General features: G+C 36.1%; 1 protein-coding gene across 16 annotated transcripts in view; it reads left to right on the top strand.

The window, feature by feature from the left end:
* RAPGEF6 (Rap guanine nucleotide exchange factor 6) overlaps positions 1–25,023 on the top strand; it is a 211,261-nt gene that overhangs the window by 123,421 nt on the left and 62,817 nt on the right. For all 16 annotated transcript variants that reach the window (XM_031666770.1, XM_031666773.1, XM_031666774.1 and 13 more), the window contains 7 exons: positions 1,233–1,369; positions 3,981–4,139; positions 4,725–4,877; positions 10,954–11,118; positions 15,127–15,234; positions 17,678–17,881; positions 20,825–20,933. In XM_031666770.1, coding sequence (XP_031522630.1) covers positions 1,233–1,369; positions 3,981–4,139; positions 4,725–4,877; positions 10,954–11,118; positions 15,127–15,234; positions 17,678–17,881; positions 20,825–20,933 — 1,035 coding nt within the window. The remainder of the gene's footprint in view (positions 1–1,232; positions 1,370–3,980; positions 4,140–4,724; positions 4,878–10,953; positions 11,119–15,126; positions 15,235–17,677; positions 17,882–20,824; positions 20,934–25,023) is intronic.

The raw sequence follows: 25,023 nt of genomic DNA, 5'->3' as shown, positions 1-25,023 counted from the left end.
CCCTAGTAGCTGAGACTACAGGCGCCCACCACCACGCCTGGCTAATTTTTTGTATTTTTAGTAGCAGTGGGGTTTCACCGTGTTAGCCAGAATAGTCTCGATCTCCTGACCTTGTGATCTGCCCGCCTCAGTCTCCCAAAGTGCTGGGATTACAGGCATGAGCCAGCGTGTCTGGCCATGTGTACTGTTAAAACATTATAAATTCTTGTATGTAATTTTTTATAAAACTAGTTACCCTACTTTAGTTGGGAAGTTGAATAATAACTAAATATATTAATGTTATCTTTAAGAAGCAAAGATCACTTAGTGTCAAATATATATTGTTAGGATTTAATTAAGATTTTTTTCTTAGATTGCATTGTTATAATAGCTACCATTCCAATTAGAAGATGCTGCTACTATTAAAAATCATTTATGTGAGTGAAGATCAATGTATTTGAACATTCCTTGCCATTCTAAAGATCTAATACAGTTAAATAACCTGCAGTGTGGTCTCATGTTATGAACATTATCTGGACAGAAATTGAAAGTGCAATTTTACTGATAAAGATTTGTATACTATACTATTTTGATAAAACTTCTAAAAAATCAAAATGTAGTTAATTCCTGTTTTCTATGGGTATGTAGCACCTTATAGTTATTCTTAATCTCTTTGCTGTCTGCTTATATGTGTTTCTTCCTTATATTTATATCTTCCTTACACATATATCCATACCAGGGAGTGGCCTGAGGCACTCATAAACATTTGTTGGTTAAAGAGAGTTACCTAGTTAGACAAATCTTGAGCTAGAATTCACATTTATTATCCCTGTTTTGATAACTTTTTGGTATTTGTTAATGGTATTTTAAAATACTTTCGTTTAACAAGAACTAGACAAAAGACTTTTTCACTAACCTGTTAGATCAAAGGCCATAACTAAACCCATGGAGTGGCTAGGAATATTAGATACACTCTCCACTTTCATCTGAACCTGTGTAGTCCTTGTTCTCTCTGGAGGTTGTGAATTCTGTTATCTTTATATATGCCCAGGTTTATACGTGAGTCTGAATATATGTATAAATCAAATAATTGATTGTAAAAATCAACAGTCAAAGAGTACCTTAATTTCTCTACTTTAGCAACATAAATTTATAAGTTGATTGTGAAATTGGGAATTGAATTCTAGATTTCATTGTATTTTTAAGGTATAGTCCTCGATGGTCTTTATACCAGAATTTCCGTTTTCTTATAGAACAACTGCTGGAGTTTATGCACCAGCTCCCTGCTTTTGCAAACATGACCATGTCTGTAAGGAGAGAACTCTGTTCAGTGATGATTTTTGAAGTGGTAGAGCAGGCTGGAGCTATTATTCTTGAAGATGGGCAAGAGGTATGTCAATAAATAAATTATATACATTTATTATGGATACTAACTTTTAAAATAACTTAATTTCCATAAACTTGTCCTGATTTTTAAGTCTTGATTTTTGAAATTTATACAAATGTTTTAAATGAATGCCAAGTTTGAGGTAGTTATAATTTCCGAAGAGGTAAGTTTTTGTTTTTGCTTTGCCCTAATTTTAAATGTACTCACAGTAGACTTTGCACAAAGTCAGTGCTCCATAAATAATATTCAATGAACCAGATGTTTTTACTTCTCAAATACATTGTAATTTAAATAGATTAAATAGATTTAAAATATTCTTAAATATTTTTATATTTGTGTAATTATATCATTATTATTGTTTAAAATGTTTATCAAGAATTTTTCTTATTCCTTGTCTCTATTACACATTTAAAATAAAAAGAATGAGGAAAGTGTGTTGGTACCAATGCATCCTAGGGAACTGCTGACAGTTGAAGCATTTAGGTGACAATTCTGCGTTCCAAAATGCTCAGGTGACAGCTTGTGAATGGGTGGAGGAAGGATGCAAAGGAGTTGGAAGGTATTATTATCATCAGAAAGTGCTTCATTATTTTTCTTATCAAATGTACTCATTTGATTAATGCTGAGATATGGGTAAATGAACATTGTCTTCTAGTGGGAATGTAAATTGGTACAGCATTTCCAGAAAATTATTTTAAAATTCTTAGCATGATCCTCCAAGTATTCACAGCTGCTAACCTGTTATTCCACTTCTGAGTGTCTAATCTGAGGACATATGTAGAACTCAAAGAGTTATTTCAAAAGGTGTTCATTGCAGTACATTTATGATATAAATTATATACTTATATAGTCTATAAGTAAGTTATATATAATTACAGAATATTTATACTATATATATTTATATTACATGTATTATATATTATATATAATATTACATGTATTTTATATATATATAATATTACATGTATTTTATGTATATATAAAAAAGTAAAAATTGGACATAACCAAAATATCCAGTGATAAGCAATGGTTAAATTAATTATTATATAGCTGTAGGTTATAATATATAGGTATTCAAATTATTTTTAAAATTATTTGATAGAATATCTTTGAGGATCCCTGTCTTTAGGCTCTGTTTACATATTTTCTCCCCATATCCTAGAAAACGTCAATTATAGAGGATGGACTCCCCTGAAAAGTTTAATGAACAAATGAATATAGTATTTATTTTTTAAGCAGAATATTGTAAATATTTCAGTAATATTTAAAATATATACGTAAGAGAGAAATAAACTTTAAACAACTGTATATGGTGGGATTTTAAGTAACTTTTATTTTCTACAAGTTTTTGCATTCTCTAAATTTTCCACAGTTGTATAAGCAAAAATTTGTCATATGCCTACTTTGTGCCAGGTACTGTTCTAGATATGGGAATATAGTGGTGAAAAAGCCAGATACACTCCCTGTCCTCCAGTAGCTTAATCCACAAGTTGTGTAGTGAGTATATCTTATTTTTAAAATAATAAAGGTATAATTTTGGAAAAAAAAAACCTTATTGCCATTGATTACCCTTCAGAACTAACCATCTTGATTTCCCTTAAATCACATTAAAACGATTGAAGGTTCAGGCTTATAAGAGGGTTTGATATTAAAGGAGAATAAGTGGTCTTTCACTGATAGATAGTAGACCTTTAAAATACATCTTCTTTGGGCCAGGTGCAGTGGCTCATGCCTGTAGTCCCAGCACCTCAAGAGGCCTAGGTGGAAGGATAACCAGGAATTCAAGACCAGCCTGGGGAACATAGCAAGATCCTGTCTCTATTAAAAAATAAATTGACCAAGCATGGTGGTGGACACCTGTAGTCCCAGCTATTCAGAAGGCTGAGGCAGGAGGATCACTTGAGTCCAAGCTACAGTGAGCTATAATCATACCACTGCACTCCAGCCTGGACAACAGAGCAAGATCCCATCTCTAAAATAAATAAATAAATAAATAACTTCTTAGAGCATTAAATATTTCCATATAAATGAAGGCATTATTTTCTTAACATTAGCAGAAATTTTGAATCTTTTGTTAGATATGCCTTAAAATTCAGGCTTTTAATTCAGCTAGTTAAAAAAATAGCTGTCTGGTTTTTTTCTTAAATGTTTGCTTTTTGTCAGGCACTATTCTAAGCACAGTGTATGTATTAACTCACTTAACGTAATAATTCTGTGATAGATAATTTCCTTACGACCATTGTAGCAGTAGAAAAACTGAGGCCCAGAGAGGTTAAATAATTTACCCAAAGTCATTCAGCTAGTTAGTGGCATGGTATGGATTAATATCCCAAGAGTTTGTGCTCTTGAACATTATGCTATTATGTCTCAGAGAATCTGGTCAATTATGACAGTTCTTGTTTGGTGACTAAAAGAAGAAAGAGTAAAAATAAACTTTTAGTAGTTTGCATAGACTCAAAGCATAGGGTGTTACAGAGTATTTAGTAATATAACCAGATCCTCGTTTTTCCTTTTTAAATTATTCAAGTTATATATATTGTTAGATTCTTTTTGAAAGTTAATATATAACTACCTTTTTAAAAAAGATTCATAAAACCTTTGTTTTTCTCTATAGCTTGACTCATGGTATGTTATTTTAAATGGCACTGTGGAAATCAGTCATCCAGATGGAAAAGTTGAAAATTTGTTTATGGGAAATAGTTTTGGAATTACTCCCACTCTGGATAAGCAGTACATGCATGGAATTGTCAGGACTAAAGTAGATGATTGTCAGGTAAGATTATCTCCTTGGTCAAGTCTTCTTGCTTGTCTGTTGATTTAAAGTAGCTCAGCCTGTTTTGTCTTCCTCAAAAGAAAATAGCTTTATTTGAGAATTAGGAGTTTCAATAGCTCACAGTTAATAAAGGAAACTAGATTTTGTATCTGCCTCACATATTTGTGGCATTTAACAAGCTATAAATTTTCAAAAGAGATACACCAAATAAATGCTGGTTTGTTACATTTCTATTTGATATTAGCCAGCTCAGAGTCCTTTATTTAAAAAAAATAGAGGAAAGAAATAGGAACTTCTGAGTTGTTTGTTTCTAACTTACTCCTGCTTCATGTTTTCTTTGCATAGTGTCAGTTTTGAGAGAAGTAGTTCACTTCTCCTTTTAAAGAGCGAAATTCAAACAGATTAGACTTCTTTAGTCTCTTCGTATGTGAATTGTTTCACCTTGATTTTTGTTAAAGATTAAAGGAATTAAGTGAAAAAGAACTAATGCCACTAGATTTCTTACCTTTGTGCTCTGCTTTGGTACATAGTGATATATTTATGTACTATAGGTTCATTAATTGTCCCCATGTTGTTCTTGGACAGTTTGTCTGCATAGCCCAGCAAGATTATTGGAGAATTTTAAACCATGTGGAAAAAAATACCCATAAAGTTGAGGAAGAGGGAGAAATTGTTATGGTACATGAGCATCGGGAACTAGACCGGAGTGGAACCAGGAAAGGACACATTGTAATCAAGGTGGGTGTTTTTACTTATTATTCTAGTCACCGATAGAATAAAGCTTTCGTCTTGTTTTAAACTATTTTTTAAGTAGTGCAAGATAATTCATTAATACTTTGGAATCTAACTTAAATGTTGACTCTCTGTTTTTTTCTAAATTTTTTTTTTTTTTTTGAGACGGTGTCTCGCTCTGTCACCCAAGCTGGAGTGCAGTAGCGCAATCTCAGCTCACTACAACCTCCACCTCCCAGGTTCAAGCGATTCTTCTGTCTCAGCCTCCTGAGTAGCTGAGATTACAGGCGTGCACCACCACGCCTGGCTAATTTTTGTATTTTTAGTAGAGATGGGGTTTCACCATCTTGGCCAGGCTGGTCTTGAACTCCTGACCCTGTGATCCTCCCACCTCGGCCTCCCAAAGTGCTGGGATCACAGGTTTGAGCCACCATGCCCGACCTCTAAGGTGGTTTTTACACATTTTAATGATGAAGGATGACTTATTGCCATTTAATATCAGAGTAGGTAGGGTATTATTTTAGAATATACTGATCAGAGTTTTCCTTTTCAAACTTAATATTGTATGCCACTGCGAGTGGGAGTCAGTTTCATGAAAGACCACAATATTTAGAAACAAAACAAAATTTAAGGACCAGCCATAAAAGTGTAAGTAATCCTAGGTTAAGATGCAGAGTGCTTCTGGATCTCTGTGGCACTGAAATACGCATTAACTTCTCTGAACCTCACTTTTCTTATCTGAATATGGAAGTAATTCAAGACTTTATTAGGGCTAAATGAGGTAAATCAAAAGCCTTAGCACAATTGTAGAGTCTGAATATTAACCCCCATACTGTTTTCTCTTGTATAAGTTCTGCCCTCTCCTAATGTTTACCTTCTCTCCTCCTTACCTCTTTAAAGACTTGGATATAAACTGAACAATTATAGTTGAAAGAGGGGAAATAAACACATAACTTTCTCTTTTCAAGCTAGTCTTGGCAAAATTACTGCCACTATTAATTGCAGATGAAGCAGTTTACTTAGTAATATGAGGGAGTTAAGTCAGAGAGATAATTTGAAAACTGATGTCATGCTTCTTCTTCCCTTAGAGTCAGGCTATTCCGCAGAGATCTTTCTTTTCCTAAACGGATGAGTGTAAGCTTTGTATGTAGAAATGATTAACATATTGGTGGAATGCCATAGGCTTACACATATACTTTTTCATTTTAATTCATTTTTATCTTTTTGTGAGGACTCATGTGTTTTAGTAATTTATTTCTAAACAATTTCAAACTTACAGAAAAGTTTCTAGAACAGTAGAGAGATCTGTCAGTGATTCCTCAACTGTTAATATTTTCACCACATTTGCTCCATTATCAGTCTTTTTCTGAACCATTTGAGAGCAGTCTGCAAATGTGATGGCTCATCACTCCTAAATATCTTGTTGTTTATTTCCTAAAAACAAGGACACTCTCTGACATAAACACCATAGAATCCTTCAAGTTAGGAAGTAAACATTGCTAAAATAAAACCATTCAGGGCCGGGCATGGTGGCTCACGCCTGTAATCCCAGCACTTTGGGAGGCCAAGGTAGACGGATCACTTGAGGTCAGGAGTTTAAGACCAGCCTGGCCAACATGGTGAAACCCCATTTCTACTACAAATACAGAAATTAGCCAGGCGTGGTGGTGGCTGCCTGTAATCCCAGCTACTTGGGAGGCTGAAGCAGGAGAATTGCTTGGACCCAGGAGGCGGAGGTTGGAGTGAGCCGAGATCACACCATTGTACTCCAGCCTGGGTGACAGAGGGAGACTGTGTCTCAAAAACAAACAAACTAACTAACAAAAAACGGACTCAGTCTAGAAATCCTATTTAGATTTTCACCAACTATCCCAATAATAACTTATTTCTGGTCTAGAATGTTGTCCAAGAACACAGTTGCATTTAGTTGTCATGTCACTTCAGTCTATACAAGTTCCTCAGTCCTTCACTGTTGTTAATATCCTTAGCAGTTTTAAAGAATACAGATCTTACATCCTGAAGTATTACCCTCCACCTGGATCTTTCCAGTATTTCCTCATGACCAGATAGATTCAAGTCGTGCTTTCCTGGCAGGAGTTCACAAAACTCAGAGAGCACACAATGTCAACCTGTTGTCCTACCAGTGGTGAAGTTAGCCATGATTACCTGATCAAGTTGGTGTCTGTCTGCCCAGTTTCTTCAGTGTGAAGTCATCATTTTACCCTTTGTAACTGATAAATATTTGGTGGAGAGATGTTTTGACAGAATCAAAATACTATCCTCAAACTTTTAGCTTATGTATAGTATGCACTGAGTACAAACTTCTGTTCACCACTTTTTACTTCCATTACTATTCTTGTCTGAAATGGTGATTTTAAAAATAATATCTTGTGCATTAACTCATTTTATTGTAGGAATGAACTGTCTATTCTTCATTAATTTATTTGTATTGGTATAAACTTATGTTACCATCATTATTATTCTAATCCTCAAATTGTCCCAGATTTTAGGTAGTGGGACTCTTAAACTGACTCCTGTATTTTTTGACGTATCCCCGTCATTTGAGCACGTCTGTATAATCTGGCAAATAATAAGGCTCATCGTGAACTTAACTGTACCAGCTTGTAATTAGCCATGTCTCAAGAAGACCCTGGATCTTTCTAATCAAATGTAGTATTTATAAACCAAGATCTGGGCATTCACTGTATTCATTGCTACTGAAGTGTCATTGCTTTTATTAGAGTCTTTCATCAGAGCTAGGAAATATATGTATGTATTTGTTATAAACACATACACATCTATAATTTTATATATATATTAAACAAACATGAGTTACAATTCCACTACTACCTGTAATTCCAGTTCCAGTACCAGCACCACAGTTTTTCCTAGTCTTTTCCCTTCTATATTTGTAAATACCTTCTCCAGCAGTGCCTCTTGTTATACCCTGTGTATTATTTGCTCATTGTAAGCAGTTTCTACCATGCCAGTATAACAACACCAGCCATCTCTTCTGCTTGCTACCTCTGTGCACCCTGTCTCCCAGCATCCTACCTTCTAATATATTTTACAGTAGATTTTGAACACTGTGTTGATTTTTTTAAATGAAAGTTCAGAACATTGAAAATACTTGAACATAAATTTGCCATGAGTTTATATACACCTTAAAATAAATGTTTCCAGATTCTGATTGCATGATGATGGGTTGCTTTTGTGACAGAAATATTGAAAATGTATTATTTTTACTGTACTACAATCTTCACATTCAGATTTAATTGCAAATCATAACCATCTTTTGCTCATAGAAGGATTGATCATTTGGGTTTTTTTTTTTTTTTTTGTTTTTTTTTTGGTTGTTGTTGTTTTTTGAGACAAAGTCTTGCTCTGTCACCCAGGCTGGAGTGCAGTGGCACGATCTTGGCTCACTGCAACCTTTGCCTCTCAGGTTCAGGCAACTCTTGCGCCTCAGTCTCCCAGGTAGCTGTGACCACAGGCGCATGCCATCACTCACAGCTGTTTTTGTTTGTTTGTTTGTTTGTTTTTGTATTTTTAGTAGAGGTGGGGTTTTGACATTTTGGCCAGACTGATCTCTAACTCCTGACCTCAAGTGATCCTCAGGTCAAGGCCAGGCATGGTGCCTCAGACATGTAATCCCAGCACTTTAGGAGGCCAAGGTGGGCTCCCAAAGTGCTGGCATTACAGGTGTAAGCCATCGCACTTGGCCTTGACTTTCTGTTTACTCATAATCACCCAGAAAGCAGTTACTACTTTTCATTTCATTCATTTCTTCATTCAGTTCATTTCTTCATTTATTCAGCAACACCGACTTTATGGTACTCTATGCCAGGCCCTGTGTGAGATCTGGGAGATATTAATATATACTTAGATTCTGCCATCAGTGAACTCACAGTCTTTTGAGAAAGACAGGCGATAGTTTCAGCATAACTTGATAAATCTCAAGATGGAAGAGCAAGAGAGACATAAAAAGAGGGATCTAAATTAGGCTAGAAGAAATAACAAGGAGCAGATATAGGGTGGAAGGGTGGCCCAGACAGAGAAATATTCATGTGCTATATAAAACTGCATAATATATTTAAGAAAAAGCAGGAAATTTGTATGGCTGGGATCAAGGGCATTTTGAGGTAAGATACATTTTAGTCTAAAGAGATAAGGGCTCATCTTTAAATAAAATTTAGAATGTGTGACCTAGTCTCTATAGGGACCCTGCCTCTGTGATTTTGCCTTCAGAATAATGGCCTCTCTAACATGTTGATCAGTTTCCGTCTCTCACTCAGGTATTCTAGGAAATGGAATTAAGTGACCCTAAACCAGGATTGGCCTGAATAATAAAACAATTTGGTACTCTTAGTCTTAGGATGTTTTGGAGGATAGGAGAATAGGAATGACCTATGATTTTCTTATCACTTAAGGAGGTTGTTTCTGACTTCCTTCTAGAGAAACAATTTTCATACCTTATTTTTAATAAATAAAATAGGGGCAGGCACAGTGGCTTACGCCTGTAATCCCAGCACTTTGGGAGGCCATGGAGGGTGGATCACGAGGTCAGGAGTTCGAGACCAGCCTGACCAACATGGTGAAACCCTGTCTCTACTAAAAATACAAAAATTAGCCGGGCGTGGTGGTGCACGCCTGTCATCACAGCTACTCAGGAGGCTGAGGCAGGAGAATTGCTTGAACCCAGAAGGCGGAAGTTGCAGTGAGCTGAGATCACGCAGCTGCACTCCAGCCTGGGCAACAGAGCCAGACGATGTCTCAAAAATAAATAAATAAAAATAAACTACCTTTTAATAAATAAAGTACCTTTAATAAATAAGGTACCTTTTTATTTTTAATAACTTCTTACATAAAGAACATTGTTAGTATTAATGTATGTTTACCATACAGTTATTCTAGTGGATGAATGCAACAAATTGAAGGTTGGGTGTTATGGGTAATGGTTTTTATATCAGGCTTAACATCTTGTTTCTGTATTTGTTCTTGTGCCAACCTTTGAAAAAACTACAAAGGGTAGTAAACATTGGTTCAGAAGCTCAAAGAAGAGCAGTATGGAAATGTTGGTTTATATTCTTTCTTTTTGAGACAAAGTCTCGCTCTTGTGGCCCAAGCTGGAGTGCAATGGCATGATCTCAGCTCGCTGCAACCTCCACCTCCCAGGTTCAAGCAATTCTCCTGCCTCACCCTCCTGAGGAGCTGGGATTACAGGTGCCTGCTACCACAACCAGCCAATTTTTGTATTTTTAGTAGAGATGGGGTTTCACTAGGTTGGCCAGGCTGGTCTTGAACTCTGGATCTCAGGTTATCCACCTGCCTCTGCCTCCCAAAGTGCTAGGATTACAGGCATCAGCCACACTGCTCCTGGCCTGTTTATATTCTTTTATAAGGTTGGAAATAAGCATTTAAAACTCTGAATTAATTTCAAAACTGTCAGTAGAACTTCTGGTTCCTCTCAATATGGTGACCTAGCATGGAGAGGAAACTGTATGAGAGGAACTGTAGAAAAGGAAACATTTATTCTGGGAAGTACCAATAATAATAATACAGGCTCTCTTGAACTGGTGTGTTCTTCCTACAGCCTGGTCAGAAAAGATTTTTGAGGTGGATTAAATTTGGAGAAAAGCTTTCTTTTTTCTTTTTTTCTTTCTTTCTTCCCTTTCATTCCTTCTTTTTTCTTTCTTTCTTTAGTTTAACTTTCACCTCTTTTGTTGCCTTGAGACAGTAAGTGCATGCCCTGGTTGTAGGAGAAGTGGCAATAACAGCCCACACCAGAGCTAAGTTAGTGAAGTTCAGAGGTCCTGCTATGATGAAATGCCAGTGAAAACAGCTTCAGCTGAGTGAGTGCTGTTGGCTATCTATTTCTCTGCCTTTTCTGTCTCTCAGCCTCTGGATGCTGGTGGATTACAATTAAGTTTGGATTCCAATTCTCCCAGCGCTAAGGATTTAAGGGCGAAACTCTACTTTGATGATTTGTCTAATCAAGTAGCTACAAAGGGGAGTAATCAACAGTAGTTTTTTGGTTGTTGGGTCATTTATTTTCTAATCCTTCCTATCCTTGGATTTTTAGGCAACACCTGAGCGTCTCATAATGCATTTAATAGAAGAACATTCTATCGTGGATCCAACTTATATAGAAGATTTTCTATTAACTTATAGGACATTTCTTGAAAGTCCTTTGGATGTTGGGATCAAACTATTGGAATGGTTTAAGATCGACAGCTTAAGAGATAAGGTTGGTTTTATAAAGGGAATGAAAGTGATTTTAACCCGAAATTTTATTCATGAAATTTTTATAGTTGATAGATTACATGTTTATTATGATATTAAGATTCAGCACACCTAAAAAAATTAGTGAATCTGAAAGACATTCTCTGCTTACTTTTATGACAGAATAGCATGTTAAAAGTGGATGAGAGCCTTAAAAGGCAAAAAGTGAAATAAAGCTCTGGTATAGCTATAAGTTCGGGAAACATAATAGTTACATGAGAGTATTTTAGAATTTTACCGAAATATTTGATTGTTTCTGGAGATCAATAAAACATTTTAAAAAGGATTTAATATTTTAAAAAGAATATTCATCAAATATATTTTTTCAAGAGGGCAGATTGCTTTTAAGTTTCAAAATTGGAATATATTTATTTTCTTGAGTTAATTTATAATCATTTGAAAACAATTTATCAAACCTTAATATATCCTGTGACTTATTTAAATCTACCTTTTGAATTTTTTTTGTATTATTGTTCATTATTTTAAATTATCTTCATGGGATATGTTTGTACATTTAATGAAAAGACTAGTGATACCTCCACAAATTGGTAAGGAATAAGTTGTTTCAAGAAAATAAAAGTAGGATCATAATTGCCTGGTGTGTCTTTTCGAATTATATTTTAAAGGAAATAAACTGGTTGCAGGTAGACCGCAGAATTATGTAGGAGACTAACATCTAAAACTACAGGCTTGCACACCTCTCACATTTTTTCTTATAATTAAATATATTTACTTTAGTTGCCAAAAAAATAAAGGTGTGCTTTGGGAATGAACAAAAATATGATTTAGTAATAATTATCCATGTGCAAAAGAATGAAAATGGATTGTTACCTTATACTCTAAACAAAAATGTACTCAAAGTGGATCAGAGACAGAAGAGCTAAAACTATAATGCCTCAAAAGAGAAGATACGGGTAGATTATCATGGTCTTGGATTTGGCGATGGTTTCTCAAATATGAAAACACGACACCCAAGCACAAGCAACAAAAGAAAAAAATAGATAATTGGACCTCATCAAAATTAAAATTATTTTTGCATCAAAGGACACTGTCAAGAAAGATAAGACATTGCACAGAATAAGAGAAAATTATATATCTGATAAAGTTTTAATATCCAAGATATTTTACAACTCAACAACGAAAAGACAGCACAGTTTAAACATGGACCAAGGACTTGCATAGACATTTCTCCAAAGAAGATATGTAAATGGCCAACAGGCACATGACAAAGATGTTCAATATCTTTTTTTTTGTTTGTTTGTTTATGTTATCACTTACCAGAAACAAGTTTCACATATTAATGTAGTCATACCTGTTAGTCTTGTTCTTTTTGGTTTCTTCTGTTTTTTTGTTTTTTTTTTTTATACTATTAAGTTCTAGGGTACATGTACACAACGTGCAGGTTTGTTACATATGTATACATGTGCCATGTTGGTGTGCTGCACCCATTAACTTGTCATTTACATTAGGTATATCTCCTAATGCTATCCTTCCCCACTCCTCCCACCCCAAAACAGGCCCCGGTGTGTGATGTTCCCCTTCCTGTGTCCAAGTGTTCTCATTGTTCAGTTCCCACCAATGAGTGAGAACATGCGGCGTTTGGTTTTCTGTTCTTGCAATAGTTTGCTGAGAATGATGGTTTCCAGCTGCCTCCATGTCCCTACAAAGGACATGAACTCATCCTTTTTTATGGCTGCATAGTATTCCATGGTGTATATGTGCCACATTTTCTTAATCCAGTCTATCATTGATGGACATTTGGGTTGATTCCAAGTCTTTGCTATTGTGAATAGTGCTGCAATAAATATACCTGTGTATGTCTCTTTATAGCAGCATGATTTATAATCCTTTGGGTATATCCCCAGTAATGGGATGGCTGGGTCAAATGGTATTTCTAGGTCTAGATCCTTGAGGAGTCGCCACACTGTCTTCCACAATGGTCGAACTAGTTTACAGTCCCCCCAACAGTGTAAAAGTGTTCCTATTTCTCCACATCCTCTCTGGCACCTGTTGTTTCCCGATTTTTTAATGATCGCCATTCTAACTGGTGTGAGATGTTATCTCATTGTGGTTTTGATTTGCATTTCTCTATGGCTAGTGATGATGAACATTTTTTCATGTGTCTGTTGGCTGCATAAATGTCTTCTTTTGAGATGTGTCTGTTCATATCCTTTGCCCACTTTTTGATGGGGTTGTTTGTTTTTTTCTTGTAAATTTGTTTGAGTTCTTTGTGGGATCTGGATATTAGCCCTTTGTCAGATGAGTAGATTGCAAAAATGTTCTCCCATTCTGTAGGTTGCCTGTTCACTCTGATGGTAGTTTCTTTTGCTATGCAGAAGCTCTTTAGTTTAATTAGATCCCATTTGTCAATTTTGACTTTTGTTGCCATTGCTTTTGGTGTTTTAGACATGAAGTCCTTGCCCATGCCTGTGTCCTGAATGGTATTGCCTAGTTTTTCTTCTAGGGTTTTTATGGTTTTAGGTCTAACATTTAAGTCTTGAATCCATCTTGATTCAATATCATTAATCATAGAGAAATGCAGTCATAACCTCAATGAGATACCACTTTACACCCACTAGGATGGCTTTTAAAAAGGGGGAAGAAAGAAAAAGTAACAGACGTTGCCTACGGTATGGAGACATTGAACCCGCCTCCCCACCCCCACCCTACACACATTGATGATAGGAATGTAAAATGGTATTACCTCTGCGGAAAAACAGTTTGAGCAGTTCTTCAAAAAGTTAAACATAGAGTTACCATATAGCCCAGCAATTCTAATCCTAGGTATATACCCAAAGAATGAAAAACACGTGTGCAAATGAAAACTTGCACATAAATATTTGTAGCAGCACTATTGACAATAGCCAAATGACCCAAATGCCCATCGTGGATAAACAAAATGTGGTATAGCCATACAATAAAATATTATTCAGCCATAAGAAGAAAAGAGGTACTAATACTTTACTATACCATGATGAACCTTGAAAACATTAAGTAAAAGAAGCCAGTCACAAAAGACTAGGTATTGTATGATTCTATTTATGTGGAATAGCCAGGACAGACAAATAGACAGAAAAGCAGACTAGTAGCTGCCAGGGGCTGGAGAGAGGGCAGAATGGTAAGCGAATGCTGAATGAGTTTGAGGTTTTCTTTTGGAGTGATGAAAATGTTCCAGAACTCAGAACTAGACAATGGTGATGGTTACACAATATTGTTAAGGTACTAAATGCCACTGGATTATGAACTTTAAAATCATTAAAATAGTGAATTTTATGTGGATTCTACCACAGTTTAAAAAAATATGGCTCATTCCTTACATTGTTAGGCACATTATTCAAATCAGCTTAATTTTTAACTTTTCTTGAGCAAAGTAAACGATTCTGCAGTTTGAAAATTTACAGTGTTTATAATGAAAGAAGTTTCAGATTTTTAAGAGTTTTTGTTTTGTTTTTTAATTTTTATAGAGACAGGGTTTTGCTATGCCCAGGCTGGTCTCAAACTCCTGGACTCAAGGGATCCTCCTTGCTTCAGCCACCTGAGTTGCTGGGATTGCAGGTGTGAGCCACCGCACAAGACTCAGATTTGTTTTTGTTACAATTTTGGTTAAACATGTTCTTGACCATGGAAACGCTTTTGATATGGATTTTTGATTGATAGGATTGCCTGCTTTATGACATGAAGTTTGCATTTTAAGGTGCTACCTGAAATAGATATTCTGTGTACTTCTTTTATCTTAACAAACAGGCTTGTGTCTTCTCACTGAGTGGACAGAATCCTGGCTCTGTTACTTCTGTACACAGGGAAGCAAAAGCTCAAACTAAGCCATGCCTTTCTATTAGAATGAGCCTTTTTTACAAAGGGAGGAATCAAGAGGGTTGTCAGTTCTTTATGAGTTTTAGACATGCTTGTAGAATCTAGTTTTGCAGAAGGAATGCCTCTTATAACCGTATGCTGCCTATTTATGTTTCCACAGGTGACACGGATTGTATTATTATGGGTAAATAATCATTTTAATGATTTTGAAGGTGACCCTGCTATGACTCGATTTCTAGAGGAATTTGAAAAAAATCTGGAAGATACAGTAAGGCTAAAAATAATTTATATTCTTCAGAGTGTCGTGGTTTCCCCACCCCCAACACCAGCAAACTCAGAACAGCAGTAGCTTTCATCTCCTTTGTCTTAAATGTCCATTCTTAGAACTTCCAAATCTATATTTTAGAATTTTGTTCATTTATTCTTTGCCACCCCAATTAAAACAACATTTACACTCCTTCCTGACTCTTCCATTTCTTTTTTTTCTTTTCTTTTTTTTTTTTGAGACGGAGTCTCGCTCTGTTGCCCAGGCTGGAGTGCAGTGGCACAGTCTTGGCTCACTGCAATATCCGCCTTCTGGGTTCAAGCAATTCTCCTGCCTCAGCCTCCTGAGTAGATGGGACTTCAGGCGTGTGCCGCTACGCCCAGCTAGTTTTTGTATTTTTAGCAGAGACAGGGTTTCACCATATTGCCCAGGCTGGTCTTGAACTCCTGACCTCGTGATCTGCCCGCCTCAGCCTTCCAGAGTGCTGAGATTACAGGCGTGAGCCACCGTGCCCGGCCCTACTCTTCCATTTCTGTATTAAGACTAATGACATTCTTATCTCTTAGTCACTCAGGCTTATAAACCTGGTGTTATATGTGTACCCTCACTCTCTTGAATTCCCTGGCCAGGATTTCCAGTCAGTTGCTAAAGTCACCTAGGTCACTGATTTAGTCATATACCTGTATGTTCACATATTTTCTTATGGTCTCTCTCAGCCATTTCTTTTTTACTGCCTAGTTTAGGGCTTAATTATTTCATTATATCTGATCTGTTATAATAACCTGCTAACTGATCCTAGTTCTAGTTGTTCTTCTAGTTCATTCTGTGTGGCCAAAAGATTGCTTTTAAAACACACGTGTGATGACTATTATTCTCTTTGTCAGTAAACTATACTTACTACCAAAGCAGTTCCTCCCCCATATATTCAGGTCCCTTGCCTACCTTTTTGCCCTTTTTCCTGTGTACCCTAGATTATAGCCAAATCAAACTATTTTATTTTATTTTCCAGTTCTGCATCCAGACCATGCTAGAATTTTCTTTTCCTTGCCTATTGAAACTGTTTCATTTTCCAGTGCATATCCTAAATATCAAATCTATATTAAGACTTTCTAGGTTTCTTTTCTACATGGGATTCACCTTTTCTAAATGTACAGCACCTAAGATAATTCCCTCAAAGTCCACAGTAGCTATTCATGAATTCATTTTATTCTCCCTGTCAGATATAAAACTTTGAGCTGTGACTTGGTTACCTGCTCCAAGTAACTTGAAATTTTAGGAAATAAGTAGTAATGTAGCATAGTGTTTTAGGAGTACAGTTCAAACTCCACCATTTACTAGAGTTGTAAACTCAGACAGATTGCCTGATCTTATGCCTGAGTTGTGTTATTTGTAAAGATAGTAGTTCCTAGTTCATTGAGATTGTTGTATGGATTATAATGAGCTGATAAGCATAACAGTCTGTACACAAAACCTGTCACATAGCAAATGCTCAAGAGCTGTAATTATTAGTTACAGAGCATAAGTGGATTGAGTTGAATGAAGTGGGAAAAATTGACAAATCTGGTCCCTTTCGTTACTCCGTGGTTCCTGTTGACTTCTCAGCAGCACATGTGCTCTATATAAAATGGGGAGAGTGAACAACACTGGGAACTTGTTTAAAGGGTTATAGAAGCACTCCACTATCATTTGACTCATCCTGTGTTGGTTGTGTAAATATTCAAGGGACATCAGAGTGTGGAAAAAAAAGTTATGGGATTTTTTTTCCACTAGTCAGTTAGCCATCAGGTATTCATTGCATTCTACTTTATACTCAAAGGCATTAATGTAGGATCAGAACAAATATTAAGACTTGGTGACTGCTTTAAAAAAAATAAAACTTTAGCTTTTTGTTATTGACATGAGATTTGCACATATTAACACTATTTGAGATAATTGAAACTGGAATTAGAACTGGAAGTCAGACTATTACTGAGTTTAAGGAAGAGCTAAAATAACACAAGAAGGAAGTCTTTTCTGGACGAGGTGAAAACTTGAATGTTTCTTTGAACATTGGACAGTATTTGAAAAGGTGGTTCAAGTCGTTCAAGGTTTTGAATAAAGATTTTAAAGATTCTGGTTTTATATAACAGCCAGGAGATAAGCAAGGTGGGAGAAGAGTGTGTATTAAGAAAAGTTTAAGAAATTATAAGTAATTTTTTGTCATCTCTCTGTAATTGAGACATCGCTTGGAAATCTTTTTTAACCTATGATAATTTAAAGGTCTTATAATCATATTAAGAAATCTCGTTGAGAGTGCTTTGGAGTGGGAGTGCCCCCTTCTTCAGTTTTGTTTACCTCAGCTTATACATGTATATTTATAACTCTAATTCTAATAATTTTAGGTGACTTTTTAAAAACCTGTAGGAATAGATACATTTATATACATTTACCCTTTTTTGCTTTACAGAAGATGAATGGTCATCTCCGGTTATTGAATATTGCCTGTGCTGCAAAGGCTAAGTGGAGACAGGTTGTGCTGCAGAAGGCTTCCCGCGAGTCCCCTCTACAATTCAGCCTTAATGGAGGAAGTGAGAAGGGATTTGGTATTTTTGTTGAAGGAGTAGAACCTGGTAGCAAAGCTGCTGATTCAGGACTGAAACGTGGTGATCAGGTAAGTAGATAACCAACCACTTATATTCAAGCCTTCTTAAAAGTATTGTGCCTGCTGCTTTTGTTCTCATCTTCCAGAAAGCATGATCAGTTTAAGGAAATATTTTTCTGAGCCTTTTTTTAGAGGTAGTATCTGCACATGGTTTATTTTTAAAATGTATTTGTCATATATTTATTACTTTTAATGGAAAATTTGGTGTAGTGTGACCAGAAATAACATGGTCTACTGAGCTCTATCAACATGACCTCCTTTGAATGGGCCTGCCTATCCTTCATGGATTATAAGCTGGCAACTTGAGAATACTCCAGAACGATCAATATATGAATTAGCACCCTTGCAAGTTTTGAAGGAGACAGGACTTCTACCTCATAGCACTCTCAAATGTAAGTGGCTGCAGATTACTGAAGGTTATGGTAATCATTAAATTATGTTCATATGGTAACGTAACTATATCCATAAGCAAAGTGAGCCAAATGGGGGACTAGGAAAAAAGACACTCTTAGGAATTTGATGGTGATTTATTTTTTTAGTGTAGGCATTAGGAAAGTATAGAGCAGCCTATTCCAAATGTGACTTGCTGGCAACTTTGTTACATAAAAAATGCAATTCCCAGTCTTTTCTCAATCCTGTTAATTATATTGACCACATTCTTAAGCAATGATGTCTGAACATCTGTATTTTTAACAAAACTCTCTAGATCAGTGGTCCCCAACCTTTTTGGCACCAGGGACCAGTTTTGTGGAAGACAGTTTTTCCACGGACCAGGGAGTTGGAGCTGGGGGGATGGAGATGGTTTTTGGATGAAACTGATCCACCTCAGGTCATCAGGCAGTCAGACGTTAAATTTTCATAAGGAGTGCCCTAGATCCCTTGCATTTGCAGTTCTCATCAGGGTTCACACTCCTATGAGAATCTAATGTCACTGCTGATTTAACAGGAGGCGGAGATCAGGTGGTAATGCTCACTGGCCCACTGCTCACCTCCTGCCGTGTGACCCAGTTCCTAAAAGGCCATGGGTTTGTGTCCTGGCAGTTGGGAACCTCTGCTCTAGATGATTCTCATGTACTTCAAAGGGTGGTCTCCCAAATCTGCCTGATCATCAGAATCATTTAGAAAACTTGCTTTTTCCCCATTTAAAATTTTGTTCTTTCATTTTAGAATGTGGCTTTATTTTAACTGAGTCATGCTATAATTTTTTTTTAAATTATGAGCTCATTCATATTATGAAAGGTTCTACACTCTACAACAGTGGTTCTCAACTAGTGGCAATGTCTGCAGATATTTTTTATTATTATGACTTGGGGATTACTACTGGCATGTTGGTGAACAGAGGCTGAGGATGCTGCTAAACAGCATACAATTCCCAGGACAGCTTCCACAGTAGAGTTTTCTGGGCCTTACCCCAGACTACTCATTAGGAATGTCTAACAGCTAGGATCCTGGAGTCAGTATATTTGTTGTTCAGTTATTTGTATCACAGACACATTTAATAATCTAATTCTTCACACACACACACACACGCGCGCGCGCGCGCACTAGTGAAATCATCCCTGAGAATGAAATTTATCATGCTTTCACTTCTTCCTTCAATCTTCACAGCTACTGCTGAAATGATCTGAGATTTTAGATCTACATTATTATTGTTATTTTTTAACATTATGTATCTTCTGTTTCAAGAAGGCTTTTGACATTTGCATTAAGTTTCATAAGCTTTTAAACAAGCATTTAGAAATTTACACTTGTTTAACTGATTTCATTGATCACTTCCATTTCATTTGCACTGTATATCTCCATTATTTCAATTCATTTCAGTTATCTTTGGTGGTACTTTTAGTACTTTTTTAAGGAACAGATGGGTGATATAGTATTATATGTTCTTGCCTTCCTGAAGATACTTGTGTTCAATGGAGTATAACATCTTTTTCCAACAGTGACTTTTCCCTCAGAACACTAAAGTCACAGAAAGTTATCACATCAACTTAACGTTGCCCAAGAGAAGTCCAAACTCTTTGCAAGAGTTTTTTGTAGGTACCTTTGGGTTATCTTCCCACAATGATGTTTATAGATACTTTATTCTTTCTCCTTGGAACACAGAAATTTCATTGGGATATGTTTTTAAAAACATGTCTTTTTATTATTTTTGCATGGTACTAGATAAGACATTTTAGTGCATAGATGCAAGTCTTTTTTCAACTCTGGGAATTTTACTTCTATGGATTTTTTTTTTCCTTTCCCTAATATTTTTTTCACTCTTTTTCTTATTCTTTTGAAATTTTTATGTTGATCCCCTAGATCCACTCTCTGTTCTGACTAGTTTTTGACTAGTTTTTGCTAAATTTTTTTATCCTTTTCCCTTAGAATCAGTACTTCTTAAAATAAACTGCTTCTGTGATTCTGAGGTACAGCCAAATTGGGGAAGCCCTGTTGTGAAGGGTCAGCAGTGTTTACCTGGAAGAAGAACCCATTTCAGTTGTGCTTCTTGCTATTTGGCTGCCTGATTCAATCAGTGGCAGAAAATCATATTAAATATATTTAGAGTACTCCTTTTAAAAGAATTACCTCTCTTTGAAATGCAGTAAATTTACATTGAGAATATTTGACAAATTTGTATATACATTTGCAGGCAATAATTTTTATGAGCTGATCTGCCATGATTAATTTTTTTCCTTCATAAACCATCTGGTGTGGGTATTTTTAAAATTTCCTCAGTGTGATCCCAGAGGGCATTAATTTTAAAAAATGTTTATAGTAAAGAATTTGGAAAATACAACAATGTAGAGAAAAAGAAATACAGTAGTCCAAATTCTCACAGAGATAACTGTTGTTCACATAGGAGTACATTTTATTCAAGTTTCATTTTATTTATTCACTAACAAACTTTTAAGGTTGTAGGAGTAACTAATACTGTTCTGTACTAATTGGTATTTTTTAAATACTTTTGAGATTATGGAAGTAAACGGACAAAACTTTGAGAATATTACATTTATGAAAGCCCTTGAAATTTTGAGGAATAATACTCATCTTGCACTTACTGTGAAGACCAACATTTTTGGTGAGTTTTGTTGTAAAAATTGCCTGAACTCTTTCTTCTTAATTTGGTAATAGAAAAGTCATTGCAGTGGGAAAAAAGATAGTAAAATGTATACATGTTTTTGTCTAAGCTCTTAATCTAGTTTCAGAATCTTTTGTGTTGAACTGTTGTGTATTCTAGAATTTTCATTTTTCATTATGTTGTTAATTATTTTGATAAAAAGTAAGTTTTAAAATAGGTGTATAGCTACAGTTAGTCATTTATGAAATTCCTACTGAGCATATATTATATGCTCTGCTGGAGGGATACTGAATGAAATGTAGAATAACCTGAATAAAACTAAGGAGTTATAAGCAGGCATGTTTTCCCCCAGCTAGTGTGCAAATCAGTCTACTTCTAATCTTTAAGCTAGCTTTCTGAAGTAATATGAATGCCAGATTAGCTGTTTTATGGAAATAAACTGAGTAAAGCATTGACTCGAGTACTCAGTAAATTACAGATTTCTAATAAAAGCATATTCTACCTTTGTGTGGAAAAATGATTACAGTGCCTCTGTTGTGTTTTTATCATGTTTATATTTAAATCAGTGACTAAGCTCATACTTTTAACCAAATCTACTGTTTGTTTTTTTAAACGTGTAGGAAAGATATACTGTCATTTGATTGCCTTAGACACTAGGATTTTTGCAGAAATTCTGAAAAGAGTAACAGTAAAATCATATAGCAATTGAAATATCAAAGAAAATTTAAGAGTCCTTATGAAGTAGGGAGGAAAACAATCTCTCTAGGTTGTTTAGGTTACAATTCGAGAAGTAAGAGTTGGCTTTAAAAGCTATGCCTATGGAAAGAAAGTGTGAGTTTTATTTTTTTCACTTTGGCTTTTTTATATTGTGCTTAATCATAATGAAAAATGAAACGGGTTTTTTTCCTCTTTTTGAGTCCCTTTGACTGAATTACATCATGTTAAATCTGGTATATAACTGTCAATTGGCAATTTAGTGTTATGTTACTTTAGCATAGAATAAGTAAGTAAGCCCTCAGAATTTTTTGATTTCCTGGAGTTTGTACTAGTATCTAGAAATGCCAACTTTTAGGTTAAACGAAAGAGATTTCTAGTTTCGAAAAATATGAAAGCAGGACTTGCTCTCTTTGAGCAAATTATTTAGTCTTTCCAAGCTTCAATTTCTCTAGCACTGTTTCCTAGGTTTCTTCTAACCATCTAATACCTTTAAACCTTTTGTACCAGTCACATAAAGATTACTAACTGGTATTAAATATTCTGAATAAAAATAATAAAAATACAGAGATAGTGTGAACCCCCATGAACTCTGGGATACAGAAAAAGTAGATCTGAAGGATGCAAAAGACAGAAGCCATACCCTCAGAACCCTTTGAGTAGTGGGAAAGCAGTTGGCCAACAGAACCCTAGGTTGGATATGGCAGAGGATAGAAGTTACATGGTGCCACAAAGGGGGAACATAGCAGTCAGCTCTTTCTTCCTTACCCTAGGTGGAAAGCAAAACACCAAGGAGAAAGCTAAACACCTCGTGTTTAGATTTAGCAAATGCACCCAGAGAAGAAAACAGCTGGCAATCTCAGTTTACTCTCTTTCTATTCTGGAATTTTAATTTATCTATTAAATTACAACAGAATATTTGTAAAATATTTGTAGAAATGGAGCATTTTACTCTAGATGTGGGGATGCCCATAATAAATCCCTAGTAACTCTGGCATTCCATGAAATAGAGTTGAGCAGTTAGGTCATCCTGTATCAAACTTGCAGTCTGGAGAGCTACAAAAAGGAAAGCTGTGACCAGAAGACATTTGTTCAGTGATACTGAGAGGTGAAGCCAGCTAGACTTCCTGGGTCAAGTGGGGACTTGAAGAACTTTTCTGTCTAGCTACAGATTGTAAATGCACCAATCAGCACTCTGTAAAAACGCACCAGTCAGTGCTCTGTGTCTAGCTAAAGGATTGTAAATGCACAATCAGCACTCTGTAAAAATGCACCGATCGGTGCTTTGTGTCTAGCTAAAGGATTGTAAATGCACCAGTCAGCACTCTGTAAAATGGACCAATCGGCACTCTGTAAAATGGACCAATCAGCAGGACGTAGGCAGGGACAAATAAGGGAATAAAAGCGGGCCACCTCAGCCTGCAGGGCCAACCTGCGGGTCCCCTTCCATGTTGTGGAAGCTTTGTTCTTTTGCTCTTCACAATAAATCTTGCTGCTGCTCACTCTTTGGGTCTGCACCACCTTTAAGAGCTGTAACACTGGCCACAAAGGTCCACGGCTTCATTCTTGAAGTCAGCCAGACCACGAACCCACCAGAAGGAAGAAACTCTGGACACATCTGAAGGAACAAACCTCAGACACACCATCTTTAAGAGCTGTAACAGTCACCATGAAGGTCCCCGACTTCATTCCTGGAAGTCAGCGAACCAAGAACCCACCGGAAGGAACCAACTCCAGACACAATACCAGAGCAAACCATTCTTGGTCCTTTTATATTACTTAAAGCTGACGTTCAGGGATCACCAAGCATAAGGAGAATCAGGATCATTTGAGAGGGTGTGGTAGAGACCTAATGAGTGATCTTACACATTCTGGAGAAAATATTTAAAGAAGAGAAGAAAAACATTTCTAGAACGCTGCACAGAGCAATTTAAAAATTTATCCCTTGAGAGGCAGAGCTTGCAGTCAGCTGAGATTGCGCCACTGCACTCCAGCCTGGGGGACAGAGCGAGACTCCGTCTCAAAAAAAAAAAAAAAAAAAAAAAAAATTTATCCGTTGAAACAAGAACAGGATATTAGGAAAGAATAAACAACAATCATTGAGAAAGAAATAACTTACAGACAAAAACATTCATTTGAAAGAATAGATAACAAAGTTGAGAAAAATCTCCCAGACTGTGGAACAAAAAGACAAAGTAAAATTAAGCTCTATTCCAGGATATCCAAAAGAAAATGTGAGGAAGAAGATATGTAGGAAATAATAGCGGAGAATATCCCAGAGTAAAAGAAAGGTGTGACTCATGTTTCAAAGGCCTTACTATGAGCTGAGGAAAATGTGTTAAACAAAACTTGTGTCAACTTTCTACTTCCAGTATTGACTGAAGACTACTTAAAAGAGCTAGACTAAATATGAAAAACTATAAACAAACATAACAATCCAAAAAGATAGTGAAAAACTCTGGATGTGTCAAAGCCTTTTCCACTCCTGGGACCGTATCCCAAAGTGATGTCTTTTTTTCCAGGGCCATTTTCCCATCCATAGAATACAACTGAGAGGAGCTCCTTGATAAACTTACAGGTTTGTAGTTCAGTGCCCAAAACTATAGCATTACAACCTTCGTTAGGATTGAGACTTTGAAAAGCTCTGTCTGAAGTGGATGTGCGCTGTACCTAACTGACCATCTAGGTGACCCAGGAAAACTTATAGTTTTGGCCCTGGATTTAGATTACAGGTGCCTGACAAAAGAAAATAAATATCTTCTTTAGAGGATACTAACAGCAACTTATTTCTAAAAATAGTTTTTTTAAAAACAGAGTCAAGCAAAGATTATGAGGTACTCTTAAAAGTCAGTATGAACCAGAACCAACAGAAACAGAAGCACAGGTGCTTCAGAATATCAGACACAGATTGTAAGTTTGCTATCTTATGTCCATGAAGATAAAAATCAAATTAAGTGTTCCATTTCCAGATAAGATGGAGTAAACACACACCACCCTTCATCTCCCACTGAGCTTAGTAGTAAACCTGGACAGAATGGTGATCCACTTATTTGAGAACTCTGAACAGCAAATAGTAACAGGCAATTCACAAAAGAATACCGTAATTCAAAGTACCGCCACCAGCAATGAATTCACTATTATTTTAGTTCTAGTATGCCCTAGGTTGGACTCAAGGCAACCTGAAACCTGGATGTGACTACTGTGGTACAGTACTCAGGAGAGGCCTGGCTTAAGGAGTGAGAAAAGGGAACTCCTACTAATAGCAGTTGTCCCCTCGAGAAAAGTGACACTGCTTTTAGGCTTCATTGTATTCTAGTTTCCATGCAAGCACTCACAGCCATCTGAAGTTCTCTTTCTCCTCGAAGAGTTCCTCTAC

Source organism: Papio anubis, chromosome 5 (assembly GCF_008728515.1).
Source record: "Papio anubis isolate 15944 chromosome 5, Panubis1.0, whole genome shotgun sequence".
NCBI classification, from domain to species: Eukaryota; Metazoa; Chordata; class Mammalia; order Primates; family Cercopithecidae; genus Papio; species Papio anubis.
Note: the sequence above shows the minus strand (reverse complement) of the source record. Positions and strands in the feature narration are given on the sequence as shown.